Source organism: Salvelinus namaycush, chromosome 25 (assembly GCF_016432855.1).
Source record: "Salvelinus namaycush isolate Seneca chromosome 25, SaNama_1.0, whole genome shotgun sequence".
In the NCBI taxonomy this organism is placed as follows: domain Eukaryota; kingdom Metazoa; phylum Chordata; class Actinopteri; order Salmoniformes; family Salmonidae; genus Salvelinus; species Salvelinus namaycush.
In genome coordinates, this window is record NC_052331.1 from 8,384,633 (window position 1) to 8,402,308 (window position 17,676).

Here is a 17,676-nt window from a genome sequence, read left to right on the forward strand (position 1 = left end):
AGACAGACAGAAATATGGGGACATCATGAAGACCTATAGAGACAGACAGGAATATGGGGACATCATGAAGACCTATAGAGACAGACAGGAATATGGGGACATCATGAAGACCTATAGAGACAGAGGGGAATATGGGGACATCATGAAGACCTATAGAGACAGATGGGAATATGGGGACATCATGAAGACCTATAGAGACAGAGGGGAATATGGGGACATCATGAAGACCTATAGAGACAGATGGGAATATGGGGACATCATGAAGACCTATAGAGACAGACAGGAATATGGGGACATCATGAAGACCTATAGAGACAGACAGGAATATGGGGACATCATGAAGACCTATAGAGACAGACGGGAATATGGGGACATCATGAAGACCTATAGAGACAGACAGAAATATGGGGACATCATGAAGACCTATAGAGACAGACAGAAATATGGGGACATCATGAAGACCTATAGAGACAGACAGAAATATGGGGACATCATGAAGACCTATAGAGACAGATGGGAATATGGGGACATCATGAAGACCTATAGAGACAGATGGGAATATGGGGACATCATGAAGACCTATAGAGACAGATGGGAATATGGGGACATCATGAAGACCTATAGAGACAGATGGGAATATGGGGACATCATGAAGACCTATAGAGACAGACGGGAATATGGGGACATCATGAAGACCTATAGAGACAGATGGGAATATGGGGACATCATGAAGACCTATAGAGACAGACAGGAATATGGGGACATCATGAAGACCTATAGAGACAGACAGGAATATGGGGACATCATGAAGACCTATAGAGACAGACAGAAATATGGGGACATCATGAAGACCTATAGAGACAGATGGGAATATGGGGACATCATGAAGACCTATAGAGACAGATGGGAATATGGGGACATCATGAAGACCTATAGAGACAGATGGGAATATGGGGACATCATGAAGACCTATAGAGACAGACAGGAATATGGGGACATCATGAAGACCTATAGAGACAGACAGGAACATGGGGACATCATGAAGACCTATAGAGACAGACAGGAATATGGGGACATCATGAAGACCTATAGAGACAGACAGGAATATGGGGACATCATGAAGACCTATAGAGACAGACAGAAATATGGGGACATCATGAAGACCTATAGAGACAGACAGAAATATGGGGACATCATGAAGACCTATAGAGACAGACAGAAATATGGGGACATCATGAAGACCTATAGAGACAGATGGGAATATGGGGACATCATGAAGACCTATAGAGACAGACGGGAATATGGGGACATCATGAAGACCTATAGAGACAGACAGAAATATGGGGACATCATGAAGACCTATAGAGACAGACAGAAATATGGGGACATCATGAAGACCTATAGAGACAGACAGAAATATGGGGACATCATGAAGACCTATAGAGACAGATGGGAATATGGGGACATCATGAAGACCTATAGAGACAGACAGAAATATGGGGACATCATGAAGACCTATAGAGACAGACAGGAATATGGGGACATCATGAAGACCTATAGAGACAGATGGGAATATGGGGACATCATGAAGACCTATAGAGACAGACAGAAATATGGGGACATCATGAAGACCTATAGAGACAGACAGAAATATGGGGACATCATGAAGACCTATAGAGACAGACGGGAATATGGGGACATCATGAAGACCTATAGAGACAGACAGGAATATGGGGACATCATGAAGACCTATAGAGACAGACGGGAATATGGGGACATCATGAAGACCTACAGAGACAGACGGGAATATGGGGACATCATGAAGACCTATAGAGACAGACGGGAATATGGGGACATCATGAAGACCTACAGAGACAGACGGGAATATGGGGACATCATGAAGACCTATAGAGACAGAGGGGAATATGGGGACATCATGAAGACCTATAGAGACAGACAGAAATATGGGGACATCATGAAGACCTATAGAGACAGATGGGAATATGGGGACATCATGAAGACCTATAGAGACAGACAGAAATATGGGGACATCATGAAGACCTATAGAGACAGACAGAAATATGGGGACATCATGAAGACCTATAGAGACAGACGGGAATATGGGGACATCATGAAGACCTATAGAGACAGACAGGAATATGGGGACATCATGAAGACCTATAGAGACAGATGGGAATATGGGGACATCATGAAGACCTATAGAGACAGACAGAAATATGGGGACATCATGAAGACCTATAGAGACAGACAGGAATATGGGGACATCATGAAGACCTATAGAGACAGACAGGAATATGGGGACATCATGAAGACCTATAGAGACAGATGGGAATATGGGGACATCATGAAGACCTATAGAGACAGACAGGAATATGGGGACATCATGAAGACCTATAGAGACAGACAGAAATATGGGGACATCATGAAGACTTATAGAGACAGACAGGAATATGGGGACATCATGAAGACCTATAGAGACAGACAGGAATATGGGGACATCATGAAGACCTATAGAGACAGACAGGAATATGGGGACATCATGAAGACCTATAGAGACAGACAGGAATATGGGGACATCATGAAGACCTATAGAGACAGACAGAAATATGGGGACATCATGAAGACCTATAGAGACAGACAGGAATATGGGGACATCATGAAGACCTATAGAGACAGACAGGAATATGGGGACATCATGAAGACCTATAGAGACAGACAGGAATATGGGGACATCATGAAGACCTATAGAGACAGACAGGAATATGGGGACATCATGAAGACCTATAGAGACAGACAGGAATATGGGGACATCATGAAGACCTATAGAGACAGATGGGAATATGGGGACATCATGAAGACCTATAGAGACAGACGGGAATATGGGGACATCATGAAGACCTATAGAGACAGACAGGAATATGGGGACATCATGAAGACCTATAGAGACAGAGGGGAATATGGGGACATCATGAAGACCTATAGAGACAGACAGGAATATGGGGACATCATGAAGACCTATAGAGACAGATGGGAATATGGGGACATCATGAAGACCTATAGAGACAGATGGGAATATGGGGACATCATGAAGACCTATAGAGACAGACAGGAATATGGGGACACCATGAAGACCTATAGAGACAGACAGGAATATGGGGACACCAATATAGCTTCTATAGTATGGCCATTAGGGGAAGACACCCTGGTTGATAAACACTATGTTACCTGTTCTTCTGGTCTGCTCCTGTCTTCTCTCTTCAGTGACCCAGCCACCACCAGCACTGACTTGATGGCCCTCAGGCCCCAGTCATAGTGGTCCTACAACACGTAAGCAGTATTAAACAGTATTAGAGTGTTTCTTTGTGTATTTGTTTGTTTGTTTGTTTGTTTGTACCTGTTTAGAGAGCAGCTCCTTGCAGAGTGTGTACAGGCTGATGAACTTGCGTGCGAGCAGGCGAGCATCGATGAATCCCTCAGCAACCAGCATGATCTCACAGATCAGCTCATAGTCAGGAATCACCATCGCACACGGCCTAGATTGGAGAGTGTGAACATTCAGATTGAAGGGAGAGATGGAGTGGGTCGATTTGCAATTCAGCCTGTCTGTGTGTGTGTGTGTGCGTGTCACCTGAACAAGGCCTTGAGGTTCTCCGGTAGTTCCGTTCTCCCAGCGTAGCCTGGGTTCAGAGTGATAAAAATCCCTACGGTGGGCCTCAGCTCAATCTCCTCACCCAGGAAATGGAACCTGACAAGCAGGAACACAAATCTTAGCGAAAGACACAAAGCCTCTTGGATTTGTTTCATTCCATTCGTTAGCTAGCTAGGAGTCCCTCACCTCTGTCTCTTGTTCCTGATGGCGTCCTGTATGGTTTTGACCTGTACTGCCACCACAGATAGCACCTCCACGGAGATCCTGTTGAACTCATCAAAACAGCCCCACACACCCGTCTGGGCCAGACCTTTATAGATGTTCCCTATGGACTACAGAAGAGGTGGGGAAAGAAACGGGGGGATTCGGAAGCACTCAAACGCAGATTATGTCATAACCAAAAAACAGTGTATCCACACGGCTCTCCCAGTTTGTGAATACCTACCTTGTAGTCCATCTGTTCGGAGCAGTTGAATACATAGACCATGATGCCTAAGGAGCGGCCCAGGTCCTTGGTGGTTTCAGTCTTCCCAGTGCCTGCTGGACCAGAGGGGGCGCCACTCATCGTCAGGTGGAGAGACTGGGTCAGAGTGATGTAACACCTGGGGAGAAGAAGAGAGAGAGAGAGTGGTGTGTGCTTGTGTGGGGAAATCATAGTGAGTTGCAGAGATCCTCACGGTAGTGGTTAAGAAATAGGTGGGTAAAAGCTGATTGCAGTTCACGGTGAGTAAAGTAACGCTCCTTATACTTTAAATGCATTTTTTCCCGCAAAAGGTGGCCAAACTAGTTTAGAGTGTTATAGCATCTATATGAAGAGTTTATGCCTGCATGTGTGTGTACCTGTCAGTGAGTGGAGTGATGACCAGTCTGTTGGTATTGCCCAGGTACTCATATGAGAACTGGAACTGAGCATCACAGATGTTGATGTAACAGTGTCTCGTCACGTCATCCCAACGATGGCGCAGCTGGGACAGCCATGCAAACGCCTGTCCCGTTGTCACCTAGGAAACCAAACCCCCAAGAGTCAATTTGTTATTAAACCAGCCTCAACAGCATCTAAGAGTGACTCTTTTATAGTCCTATTAAGTAGTAACTCTTTTATAGTCCTATAAAAGAGGCAGGTAGCCTAGCGGTTAAAAGCGTTGGGCCAGTAACCGAAAGGTCGCTGGTTCAAATCCCTGAGCTGACTAAGCGATGAGCCAATGAGCAAGGCACTTAACCTAATTGCTCCTTTAAGTAGCTCTGGATGAGAGCATCTGCTAAATGACTAAAATGTAAACGTGAAATGATTAGAGCATGTAAATCTGATCTCAGAGCAGTGGTTATGTTCCGGGAAACATGTTCGGAAGTTGCTTCAAGGTCATTTCTTATGTTCATTCACCTTTTATAAAAGCCAACTGTGATCTGAGGGCAGCGGTTATGTTACCTTCTGTGCTATGAGTTTGGCGACCACGTCGCGAGCGTGCACGTCGATGGTGCACAAGGTCATGATCTTCTGTCTGTCACCTGGAGTCAGGTCTCCCAGGAGCATATGGATCAGGGAGTTCAGCTGGGTGATCTACCAACGCACGACCATCAGATAACCATCACGTAACCACAAAATAACCATTTTTGTGTATAAGAGACCTGGGTGATATATCACAGACGTGTGTGTATGTGTGTGTGTCTACCTGCTTTCTGTTGTAGTCTTTCAGGGCAGTCTCAAAGCCCTCCTCCACCCTCTCAAAGGCGATGCCCACGTCTGTCGCCCACCACACCTGGCTGCCAGTCAGACCAACCTTGGCAGAGGAGGACAACACACAGTTTTGAAATTCAGGCACATTTTTGTTTGGTAGCAATGCTTCTGAGTGCAATGGTGAGTTTGGGGACGACACACACACACCTGTGCTGGATAGTCAAACAGCCACTGGTCTCTGGGTTTGTCCTCATAAGCAGCGACCGCTTCTTGGATCTCCCTCTGGACAGTAGAGCGCATAGTCCGCTCCAGTTCACTCAGCCAGCACTCTGCCTACAGATACGCAGACATATATACGTTTCAGACATACACACACACATGCACAAACACACACACACACACAAAGGTGTTCCTACCTGTCCTTGGCAGATGCAGGGTTCGGAGAAGGGTACGTACTCCCCTTCTCTACTGTACATTCCTATGGCAACTGCCTCCCCCTCATCCTCCTCTCCCTCTTTCTTTTCTCCTCCCTCCTCCTCTCCCGCTTTCTCTGAGTCTCGGAAGCGAAGGTCCGCCACATTATCAAACAGCTTCAACAGGTGCCTGGTAACCTGGGTCACACATCAAAACACACACCGACATCATCATCGTACACAACATGGCAAAAAGTATGTGAGTGGACACCCCTTCAAAATAGTGGATTTGGCTATTTCAGCCACACCTGTTGCTGACAGGTGTGTACAATCGCGCACACAGCCATGCAATCTCCATAGGGAAACATTGTCAGTAGAATGGCCCGTACTGAAGAGCTCAGTGACGTTCAACGTTGCACCGTCATAGGATGCCCCCGTTCCAAGTCAGTTTCTCAAATTTCGGCCCTGCTAGAGCTGTCCCGGTCAACTGTAAGTGCTGTTATTGCGAAGTGGAAATGTCTAGGAGCAACAACGGCTCAGCCGCGAAGTGGTAGGCCACACAATCTCACAGAACGGGACCGCCGAGTGCTAAAGTGCGTAGCTTGTAAGAATCGTCTGTCCTCGGTTACAACACTCACTACCCAGTTCCAAACGGCCTCTGGAAGCAACGTCAGCACAATAACTGTTCGTCGGGAGCTTCATGAAATAGGTTCCCATGGCCGAGCAGAAGCACACAAGCCTAAGATCACCATGCGCAATGCCAAGCGTTGGCTGGAGTAGTGTAAAGCCAAAGTCCCCAGAGTCCCCAAAATTGGACTCTGAAGCAGTGGAAACGCGTTCTCTGGAGTGATGAATAACGCTTCATCTGGCAGTCCGACGGACAAATCTGGGTTTGGCGGATGCCAGGAGAACACTACCTGCCCCAATGCATAGTGCCAATTGTAAAGGAATAATGGTCTGGGGCTGTCTTTCATGGTTCGGGCTAGGCCCCTTAGTTTCAATGAAGGGAAATCTTAACGCTACAGCATACAATGACATTCTAGACGATTCTATGCTTCCAACTTGTGGCAACAGTTTGGGAAGGCCCTTTCCTGTTTCACCATAAGAATGCCCTCGTGCACAAAAGAAGGTCCATACAGAAATGATTTGTAGAAGATTGGTGTGGAAGAAATTGACTGGCCTGAACAGAGCCCTGACCTCAACCCATCCAATACCTTTGGGATGAATTGGAACGCAGGCTGCGAGCCAGGCCTAATCGCCCAGCATCAGTGCCCGACTTTACTAATGCTCTTGTGGCTGAATGGAAGCAAGTCCCCGCAGCAATGTTCCAACATGTAGTGGAAAGCCTTCCCAGAAGAGTGGAGGCTGTTATAGTAGCAAAGGGGGGACCAACTCCATATTAATGCCCATGATTTTGGCCATCTAGTGTATTTCATGTAGTATACTGTATGTTCAAATTAAAAAGCAGGTGAGTGATGCTCACCTGTTTGGGCTGTGTTCCCTTGGAGACGATCTCCAGTAGGTCTGTAGCAGAGACAAAGTAGAACCGAGGGAACGTCAGTCTTTTGGTTTCCAGATACTCAGCCAGGGCCTTCTCACACACTGACAGCCTGGGGGGAGAGACAGTCGAGTTAGTACAGACACACACATGCAAATCCAATTGCATACACACACACACACACACACACACACACACACACACACACACACACACACACACACACACACACACACACACACACACACACACACACACACACACACACACACACACACACACACCACCTTTGCTGCAGAGCCTCTAGTTTCTCCAGGAAGCCGGGTTGGTTGGTGACCTCCACCACGTTACGGGTCCGGACAACCTCTGTCATCATGTTCTGTTTCATCACATCACATACAGAATCAAGTCATTACAAACCTTACTCACTATCACCATTGTAAAACAGAATGGTTGATTTGTGTTTGAGGAACATTTGTTCTGGTAGTGTGTGAAGAAGTGTGCGTGTGTTACCTGGAAGTCAGAGTGTATGCCTGCTGGAACATCTCTGTGTTGTGTGCTAGTTGAGACCGCCTGTTGTGCTAGTTGAGTGTGTGTGTGTGTGTGTGTGTGTGTGTGTGTGTGTGTGTGTGTGTGTGTGTGTGTGTGTGTGTGTGTGTGTGTGTGTGTGTGTGTGTGTGTGTGTGTGTGTGTGCGTGTACTAAGCTAACATATGGAGTTGTTTTAAAATGGACATACCATGGATCATTTAGATATTTGAATTTTAGGACCCCTTTTTTAAAAATATTTTTATCAAATATAGAAATGTGGCCTTTATTACACTATAGCCCACAGAAACGCAGTGAATAACACATTCATAAATGGCAAAAAAGTTAAAAGATAAATCATAAAGAATAAGGTTTTTAAGTGTCCTATATCTAGAATATCTAGAAGATATATATATATATTTTTTTTTAATTTTTTGGGGGGGGGCGGGACAAAGCGACTTCCATACTTCCATTTGCTTGTATAAGTTACCTTCAGACGAGTCCTGTGACACCTCTGGGGGTCGTATAGCAAAAGGGAGAACACCACAGTGTTTGTGCGAGTCTCCTCTTTCCATTGAGTGGTCATAATAGGCCAAACCGCTCGGACGCTACAGACGTTTTTCGGGACGCTAGAAGAACGAGTTTCGGGGTGTCTCATGGTGTGACAAACACCGCTGTACCTCGGCCACCTTCCACCGCTGATGCGGAAGGCCGACATAAGCGGACGTGGTGGATTGAGACACAGCCCATGCAAAAAAAACTGATGGATTTTGATGGGAATTTTTGTATTATGTTACTCACAAGGATTAGTGTGTGTGTTTTATGTAGTATATCTACCTGGAAGTCGGAGTGTATGCCCTGGAAGCTCTCAGCATCGTGGGCTAGTTGAGAGCGTATGTCGTGGCTGTTGGTGAAGATGCTGTTGAGGTGGGCCCAGGTCCTCTGGACAGACATCCAGGAGGAGATGACCAGGTCTGCCACCATTAGCCTCCTCTGCCAGCCACTCACCTCCGCCTGGAAGTACTCCACATACTTACTCATCAGGATGTTTTGCAGCTGCACCTAGGAGGGGTCGGGTAAGAAAATATGAATTAGGCCAATGAAATAGTATTGTAGTTAGACAGTTTTACCAGGTAAGTTGACTGAGAACACATTCTCATTTACAGCAACAACCTGGGGAATAGTTACAGGGGAGAGGAGGGGGATGAATGAGCCATTTGTAAACTGGGGATGTTTAGGTGACCATGATGGTTTGAGGGCCGGATTGGGAATTTAGCCAGGACACCAGGGTTAACACCTCTACTCTTACGATAAATGCCATGGGATCTTCAATGACCTCAGAGAGTCAGGACACCCGTTTTAATTTTTTTAAATGTAGTTTTAATTTTACCCCCTTTTCTCCCCAATTTCGTGGTATCCAATTGTTAGTAATTACTATCTTGTCTCATCCTTGTCTCATCCTAGCACCTTCTCTATGGCCATCTCTTTGACTGCCTTGTCCACTATGTTTTTGACCTCTCATCGCTACGGGCCCGGGAGAGACGAAGGTCGAAAGCCATGCGTCCTCCGAAACACAACCCAACCAAGCCGCACTGCTTCTTAACACAGCGCGCCTCCAACCCGGAAGCCAGCCGCACCAATGTGTCGGAGGAAACACCGTGCACCTGGCCACCTTGGTTAGCGCGCACTGCGCCCGGGCCCACCACAGGAGTTGCTGGTGCGCGATGAGACAAGGATATCCCTACCGGCCAAACCCTCCCTAACCCGGACAACGCTAGGCCAATTGTGCGTCGCCCCACGGACCTCCCGGTCGCGGCCGGCTGCGACAGAGCCTGGGCGCGAACCCAGAGTCTCTGGTGGCACAGATAGCGCTGCGATGCAGTGCCCTAGACCACTGCGCCACCCGGGAGGCCAGGAGACCCGTTTTAACATCCCATCCGAAAGACAGCACCCTACACAGGGCAGTGTCCCCAATCACTGCCCTGGGGCATTGGGATATTTTTTAGACCAGAGGAAAGAGTGCCTCCTACTGGACCTCCAACACCACTGCCTACAGCATCTGGTCTCCCATCCAGGACCAACCCTGCTTAGCCTCAGAAGCAAGCCAGCAGTGGAATGCAGGGTGGTATGCTGCTGGCTAAAAGTAAGGGGTAAGCGGTTTCAGTAAGGGGTTTCAAAGGAGTTTTAGGTCTTTCACTACTTGTACAGCTATGGAATTTTCTCCCATTGTTTTTGCTCTTAATTGTTTTACTTTCTTCCCTTCAGGAGATAAGGGGCTACAATAATAGTACATGCACTGCACTGCACTCCAGTATTCCCTGGAGTGGAACTGAGTGAGCGGAGAGAGGGACTAAACTAAAAAGGAGACTATGAATTGGGTTATTGTGTGGTAGGCTGAACATTTGAACATCTTGGCCATGTTCTGATATAATCTTCACCCGGCACAGCCAGAAGACTGGCCACCCCTCATAGCCTGGTTCCTCTCTAGGTTTCTTCCTAGGTTCTGGCCTTTCTAGGGAGTTTTTCCTAGCCACCGTGCTTCTATACCTGCATTGTTTGCTGTTTGGGGTTTTAGGCTGGGTTTCTGTACATCACTTTGAGATATCAGCTGATGTAAGAAGGGCTTTATAAATACATTTGATTTGATGTTACCTGGTTGTCTTCCAGCGTCTCAATCAGGTTTTCGTCCGACTTGAGCAGTGGAGTTTCTATACTGGGGTGCTTCTCATAAGACAACGCCATCACACTCCACGTCTGAGTAATCTCAGCTAGCACCTTCTCTATGGCCATCTCTTTGACTGCCTTGTCCACTATGTTTTTGACCTCGTCCTCCACCCTGTGGAGCTGCAGCTCCAGTAGGTCTCCCAGAGTGGTCCCCTCCCACATCACAAACCGCACCTGGGGTCAGAGGTGAGAAGTCAAAGGTCAGTGAGAGAGAGAGATTGGTACCCCGGTGGGGTTCATCAACAATGGCCATTGACATGAGAGAGAGAACAAATCGGAGAGAAGTACGTAACGAGAAAGAGAGTGTTGTACCCCGGTGGTGTTCATGAGTTGTTGCCAGTGTCTCTCTCTGACAGCAGGGTTCTGCAGCTCATTGACCGCTCGTAGAGACGTCAGCAGGTTCTTCACCGTCGACTCCAGACCCAGATACACATCCCACACACGCACCTCCTTATCCAGGGTCTTCATCTCCTACACACGCATTCACATGATATATAATGTACACAGGCATTATAGTCACACACACAACAAATATAATAGCATCAGCTAGCATACACTGAGATAAAGGCGTGATATTTCCCTTAAATCTGTCAGATGAAAGTGTGTGTGTGCATGTGTGTCGGATGTAGCACCTTAGCAAATCTCCTCAGCTCCATGTCCATCTGCTCCACGTTAATCTCTTTCCACGGGGTCTTAGTCCAGTCCTCTATACTGGTCTGGGTTACACATCACATACAATATAGTGACAATCAGAGAAAGACAATTTAAAAAAAAATAATTTCAGCTACAATCAGTGAGGTTTTTACCTTGACGAAGATGACCATGTCCCAGACGGCTTTGACCAGGATGATGTCAGAGCGACACTGGCGGAGCTGCTTGTAGTCAGGGAAACTGACCTCGAACAGATCAGCTGTGTCCTGGAGCTTACGCATCTCTGCCTCCAACACTGCTACAACACGGTTAGACTACACGCACAAGCAAAGATACACAGTTGTTAAAAAACTCTTGTGCATACCTAGCTATATCAAACAGCCCTCGCATATTAATAGACTAAGTAAAGAAATGACTGCATTTTCCACACTCAATAAACTACATCTCCCATAATCCCCTCAACCCCTGCCTCCTTCAGCCTCCTACTACGTGAATATGAGATGGTAACCTTGTCAATCAGCTTATAAGGCTCCTCCACGTCTATTCTGAAGATGACCTCCGAGCGAAACTGCTCTCTGAACTCATGCTGCTTGATCTGTGAGATGAGACACGTACATAGAATTCTTCAAACATACAGTTTAGATAGACTAGGCTACAGTTTAGATGCATAGAAGTGGTGGTCAGGTCGGGTGAGAGTCGGGTAGGTTTATCTAACATCTAACATCTATAATTCAGAACAGCAGACGGATCAGTTTGCACAGCATATGCTAAGCTCTCTGCAAGGGTCCTCCACATGATGGTATCGTGTGTGTCTGATACACTACACCCACGCGCGCGCGCCTCACCTCAAAGCGGACACACTTCCTACGTATGACGGAGACCTCGTTGGACTGCAGTGGGGCCACCTCGTGTTTCACTGTAAATGCGACCTTTTTCAGACTCTTCCACTTCTCAGGCAGCTCCTACACAGGTTACAAGGCATTATAAGGTATCATAGGCATCATAGGATGATCATTGGGTGGGATGCGTGTAACTCCATTTGAGTGTGGGTGTGTGTGTGTGTGTTTCTGTAGTCTACCTCCAGCTGTGTATAGACACTTCCTGGTAGCTGCTGTCCATAGGTCTTGAGTAGATCAGTGGTGGACTTGAGTGGTTTGAAGTGTTGGTCAGCACTGATCTGTCTGTCCCGTATGGCCATCAGATGACCCATAATGTCCACCAGACCAGCATAGTCCCCGTCTGAGACCTTATTAGACAGACCACAAGATGTGTTCTGGACAAACAATGCCAGGTCGCTCACACTGGGGGAGAGAGAGAGATGGCGAGAGAACGTTGAAGAGGGGATATGCATTGTATTGGATGAGGGAGACAGTAAATAGATAGGTGTTTGTGTGTCTGTTTAGATTTATGTGTGTGTGTGTTTAATTGAGTGCACATCACATTTGTGTGTGTGTGTGTGTGTGTGTGTGTGTGTGTGTGTGTGTGTGTGTGTGTGTGTGTGTGTGTGTGTGTGTGTGTGTGTGTGTGTGTGTGTGTGTGTGTGTGTGTGTGTGTGTGTGTGTGTGTGTGTCACCTCTGATTGACATGGTTGAGTAGGTGCTCTTTGAACATCCAGCTCCACCTCTTGATGATGTTCGTCAGAGCCAGTTTGAAGGGCTTGATGTCCAGCTGCAGCCAGCCACAGAACACTCTCCTGTCCTCCAGCTTACTGACCCGCACGTATAGAGACTCAAACAGGCTGATCTAGAACATAGAACCACACCCACTGATTGATCTAGAACACAGAGCACTCTCCTGTCTTCCAGCTTACTGACCCGCACATACAGAGACTCAAACAGACTGATCTAGAACATAGAACCACACCCACTGATTGATCTAGAACACAGAGCACTCTCCTGTCTTCCAGCTTACTGACCCGCACATACAGAGACTCAAACAGACTGATCAAGAATATAACACAGACTGAATCAGACTGATCTAGAACAGAATCAATTACATGTATGGATCTAGAAGAAAGTAGAGTATGGGGAAAATCTGCATTAAAAACAATCTGCATTTTCCCCCCAGAGATGTGTTTCCATCAAATTGACTTGTTGTGGATAACTTTCGCAAAATAACTTTTGCGGTTAAATTCCCACTCTGGTATTGACACGTGCACTCTAGCCAACAGCTTGCAGATAGATACAGGGAGGGTATAGCCTAAATTATGATAATATTATGGACAAAAGAGACAGATTATTTTTATTTGTCAAATGGCAGCCAAGCATCGATCATCACGTCATGAGCGAAGGTCCTAAACTTTTATCGGAATGGAGCATCAAGCTCATCACCGTAACACTTTCACCAACCTCTGAAGTTCACCATAACTTATGTCATCTGTAGCCTAATAAACTGTATGCTTTCCCGAGTCGTAGTAGAAGGACCACACAACATATCATCATGTCCAAGTTTACTTCGATAATATTTGCGCATTAAAGCGTTTCCACGGGCTTTTCTTGCATAATACATTTTACTGTAACAAAAAGATCCCACCTTGTCTAGAATATTTTGTTTTGTCAAGACTGGGAAAGTTTAGCTGTTTCCATCATGCCGGTCATTACATTTTTTATCCAACATACACTTAACACGCATAAAAAGGTTGGATGGAAACCTTGTTACTGTTTTAAAAAGGTAGTGGTAATATTTCATTCGGTACAGAAATGTGTAGGCGGCTTATCTTACCCTGTCCCACGCCTCAACTTACCCCATACCCTATGTAAGTTGTGCCAAAAGATCACTTCTTTTGGACAAGCTATGTTTTCAAAACTGTCATGTTTACATGAATTCTGATTATTTCCAGGGATACATAACATCCTGAAATATATGTAGATATCTTTGATAGAAAGAATACTACATTTCCCTTGACGGAGTGATGCTGAATGTAAAAGAATGGCTCAACTTTTAAAAGAAGTTGAACTATTAAAAGCACTGTAGCTCTCTGGGACTGCCTCTTACCCACTCTTACCTGTTCTTTAAAGTTGTCCAGTGTGGGTGGGTTCTTGGCCAGTTCATAGTCTGCGTAGAGCTCAGCCTCCTCTGTGCTCAGGACATGACCATACAGCAGGAACTGTCTCATGAACTCTGACCTGCACACATTCCAAATCCTAGATTAGGATCCACAATAAGCTTCATTGTGAAGGACACACATTTGATCACAAAATGTATTCACACACACACACCTGTCATCTGTCCAGAGGTAGCGGTAGCTGGAGAATGACACCTGGTACTCTCTGACCTGAGAAATAGTCGATCGGGCACGGCCTCTGATGACCTGGCCCAGCTCTGACAGGTCGGCCATCCTGTCTATGTCAGACTGGAGGGAGAGGTCAAAGGCCAAAAGAGAAAGGTTCAAAGGCTAACCAAATTATTTGGATTTTGTGTGTGTGTGTGTGTGTGTGTGTGTGTGTGTGTGTGTGTGTGTGTGTGTGTGTGTGTGTGTGTGTGTGTGTGTGTAATCTATTCTACCTGATAGTTGTCCATCTGTTTATGCTTGGCCACGCGGGGTATGAACGATGCCATCTTAGTGATATCGCCCACCATCTTGTCGATGATGTCGTAGAAGTTTCCCTGGTGACTGATGTCCAGCGAGGGTTCGAAGGTCATCTCGTTGGCGTTGAGGACCAGCTGGACCTCGAAGAGCGGGGCGATGCGAAGGGCTGGGTCAGTGTTCTCGATCAGGTACTGTAGGGAACAGCGTACCGCACTGGAGAACCCTGCTAGAACCATGCGGTCAACATAGTCAGTGTAGGACCTCCACTCGGCACAGTCTGGGGCTGACACTCCCAACAGAGCAAGGTTCTCCTGAGAGAGAGAGAGAGAGAGACAGAAGGAGAGAGAGAAAGAGAGAGCGAGAGAAAGAGAGAGATAGAGGGAGGAGGGGGAGATAGAGAGATGTCATGCAATGTTGTGTTTTTGTGTACTTGTCTGTGTCTCTACATGATTATGTATGTGTACAGTGTGTGTGTATCTTCGGTGTGTGTATACCTTTAGCAGTGTGTGTATCTGCTCCCCTGTGTTGGTGATGAGTGTGTACTGTTTGCTGATGCTCTCCTCCATGTCAGTGAGGATGAGGAGGGTAGAACCCCTGGTCTTCCTGGTGATGAAGGCCTGGTGACTGAACTTCCCCATCAGAGCCTGAATGGCCTCAACATTAGCCTTACTGGACTGGACCCTACAGGACACGTCCTATATGGAAGGGAGGAGAGGAGAGAGGGATGAAGGGAGGAGAGATGGACGAAGGGAGGAGAGGGAGAGATGGATGAAGAGGGGAGGGATAGCTGGATGAAGGGAGGAGAGAGGGATGAAGATGAGAGGGATAAATGGATGAAGAGAGGAGTGATAGATGGATGAAGAGGAGACATAGAGATTGGAAGGCCTCAACGTTATCCTTACTAGACTGGACCCTGCTAGACACATCCTGGATAGTGAGGAGAGGAGAGAGGGAGGAGAGATAGAGAGATGGGGGTGTGAAATGAGAGAGGGAGGTATGCATAGAGAGAAGGAGTGTGTGTGTGTGTGTGTGTGTGTGTGTGTGTGTGTGTGTGTGTGTGTGTGTGTGTGTGTGTGTGTGTGTGTGTGTGTGTGTGTGTGTGTGTGTGTGTGTGTGTGTGTGTGTGTGTGTGTGTTTTACCTGCACCAGGTCTCGTGTGGTCTGGACATAGTCCAACAGGTCATCCCTACTCCAGGTCAGTTCTTGGAGAGCGGGCTTTAGCTGCCGTCTGGTCCCGCCCATCTCCTCCTTAACCAATCCCAGCTCCACAGCCAGGATGGTGCTGTGCAGCCGATTGTACCACTGGGTTATCAGGGCCAAGGTCTGGGTGTACTGCAATAAACACATACAGTACAACATCACAATACACTAACACAATACTACACAACACAGTGTGTGTGTGTGTGTGTGTGTGTGTGTGTGTGTGTGTGTGTGTGTGTGTGTGTGTGTGTGTGTGTGTGTGTGTGTGTGTGTGTGTGTGTGTGTGTGTGTGTGTGTGTGTGTGTGTGTGTGTGTGTGTTTAGGAGACAGACCCACCATATAGAGTGTCTCTCGTTTGGAGTAGAGGTGTAGAGCAGCTTTAGGGATGCTGTGGTTCTTCAACATGCTCAGATACTTCACCTCCCTCAGCACTGAGGTCAGCTAGAAGAGAAGGAGTCAGGTACTGACTGGAGCACGGGTCAGCAAATGTGATTTTTATATTTAAAAAAATGTAAATGGTCGAAACAGACTGTACAATCAACAGGAATTCAGCTAAAAATGTGTTCAATTTAAGAAATCTGTTCCCAAGTATTCCCACAAATAAAAAAAAGAGGGGTGATCGCGCCTCAATGTAATTCAAGGTATGAAATCATTGTTATTTTCAAATACAATCTCTTTTTAGGCTTAGTCATGGTTCATTTGCAGTGTACAATTTATTATAATTATGTTCCGGCCCCCCGAACATCTGCTCTGACAAAAATCGGTGGCCTACGGCTGCCTACCCCTGGACTAGAGCATTACTCTGGCAGCAGTAGTACTTGGGCTTGGGAGTTTAGAAGTTGTGGTTAAGGTTAGGGGTATGATTGTAGATGGAGGTTAGTGATCAAGGGATAGAGGTTTACAGCCAGAGGTTACAATTAGGGTTCATGGTTGGGAGTTAGGGTAAGGGGTCAGGGGTCAGGGTCTAGGGGTAAGGGTGAGGGGATTAGGGAACCTTACTGCAGGGCTGAAGTTGACCTGGAACAGTCCTGTCTCTTGATCCAGTGTGAGTAGTGGTTCCTGGAGGTGTGTGTTGCACAGTTCCTCCAACCCCTCCGTCCACACAGAGAACAGCTCCTCATCGTGCTGGTCTAGAACCTCTAGAACCCTCTCACACTTCTGGAGAACCTGCTCCGCCTCGGCAGAACCCAGTGGCCTGGGACACAAAGAGAGACGGGGAGGCGGGATGAGAGAGAGAACGAGTGTGTGTGTGTGTGTGTGTCTGTAGACCAGACCTACATGCGTATGAGATGGTTGAGGTTGCTGCGGTTAGTCAGGATGCGGTCTCGTAGCTCCTGTGACCACTTCAGGTTGCCAGCGACCGGTGGCATGTTCTTACTCAGGACCTCACAGCCCGACCGCAACTGGAACACAACCACAATAAACCTCTGTGTGACTGAAGAGACCGGCAAACTCTCAAAACCTCTCACTCCCTCTCTCTCCTCTCATTCTCTCCCTCTCTTTCTCCTCTCCCCCTCCCTCCCTCTCTCCCTCCCTGGTCTCTCACCCGCTCTCTCTGCTGGTCCAGTATGAGCTGGCAGTGGTCTATCTCAGTGTTGAACATGCCCAGCAGGGTGCTGTAGTTTGGGGAGAACAGCTGGTTGATCCTGGGTCTCTCTAAGAGGGTGCCAAAGATCTGGAGGAGCTGGAGGAGCATAAGCACAGAGAGCAGAAGACTATGGTCTTACAATCACATAAACAAACAGAAAGCACTGAGTCAGGGCTATGGTTAGGGTAAAGGGTCATGGCT

At 47.0% G+C, this 17,676-nt stretch overlaps 1 protein-coding gene across 1 annotated transcript in view; it reads right to left on the reverse strand.

Annotated features, from left to right (window-relative positions):
- The window catches only part of dnah9l (dynein, axonemal, heavy polypeptide 9 like), a 77,242-nt gene that overhangs the window by 41,412 nt on the left and 18,154 nt on the right, over positions 1-17,676 (reverse strand). The window contains exons 12-40 of the mRNA XM_038964308.1: positions 17,434-17,571; positions 17,166-17,290; positions 16,887-17,082; positions 16,224-16,328; positions 15,828-16,019; positions 15,182-15,382; positions 14,663-14,998; positions 14,377-14,510; positions 14,163-14,283; positions 12,732-12,901; positions 12,237-12,459; positions 12,004-12,120; positions 11,667-11,753; positions 11,314-11,472; positions 11,140-11,223; positions 10,820-10,978; positions 10,436-10,681; positions 8,621-8,845; positions 7,544-7,635; positions 7,242-7,368; positions 5,553-5,678; positions 5,341-5,448; positions 5,097-5,228; positions 4,511-4,671; positions 4,116-4,272; positions 3,857-4,002; positions 3,650-3,766; positions 3,416-3,554; positions 3,247-3,339 (exon numbers count right to left, since the gene is read on the reverse strand). Of these exons, the coding sequence (XP_038820236.1) occupies positions 3,247-3,339; positions 3,416-3,554; positions 3,650-3,766; positions 3,857-4,002; positions 4,116-4,272; positions 4,511-4,671; positions 5,097-5,228; positions 5,341-5,448; positions 5,553-5,678; positions 7,242-7,368; positions 7,544-7,635; positions 8,621-8,845; positions 10,436-10,681; positions 10,820-10,978; positions 11,140-11,223; positions 11,314-11,472; positions 11,667-11,753; positions 12,004-12,120; positions 12,237-12,459; positions 12,732-12,901; positions 14,163-14,283; positions 14,377-14,510; positions 14,663-14,998; positions 15,182-15,382; positions 15,828-16,019; positions 16,224-16,328; positions 16,887-17,082; positions 17,166-17,290; positions 17,434-17,571 (4,416 nt within the window). The remainder of the gene's footprint in view (positions 1-3,246; positions 3,340-3,415; positions 3,555-3,649; positions 3,767-3,856; positions 4,003-4,115; positions 4,273-4,510; positions 4,672-5,096; positions 5,229-5,340; positions 5,449-5,552; positions 5,679-7,241; positions 7,369-7,543; positions 7,636-8,620; positions 8,846-10,435; positions 10,682-10,819; positions 10,979-11,139; positions 11,224-11,313; positions 11,473-11,666; positions 11,754-12,003; positions 12,121-12,236; positions 12,460-12,731; positions 12,902-14,162; positions 14,284-14,376; positions 14,511-14,662; positions 14,999-15,181; positions 15,383-15,827; positions 16,020-16,223; positions 16,329-16,886; positions 17,083-17,165; positions 17,291-17,433; positions 17,572-17,676) is intronic.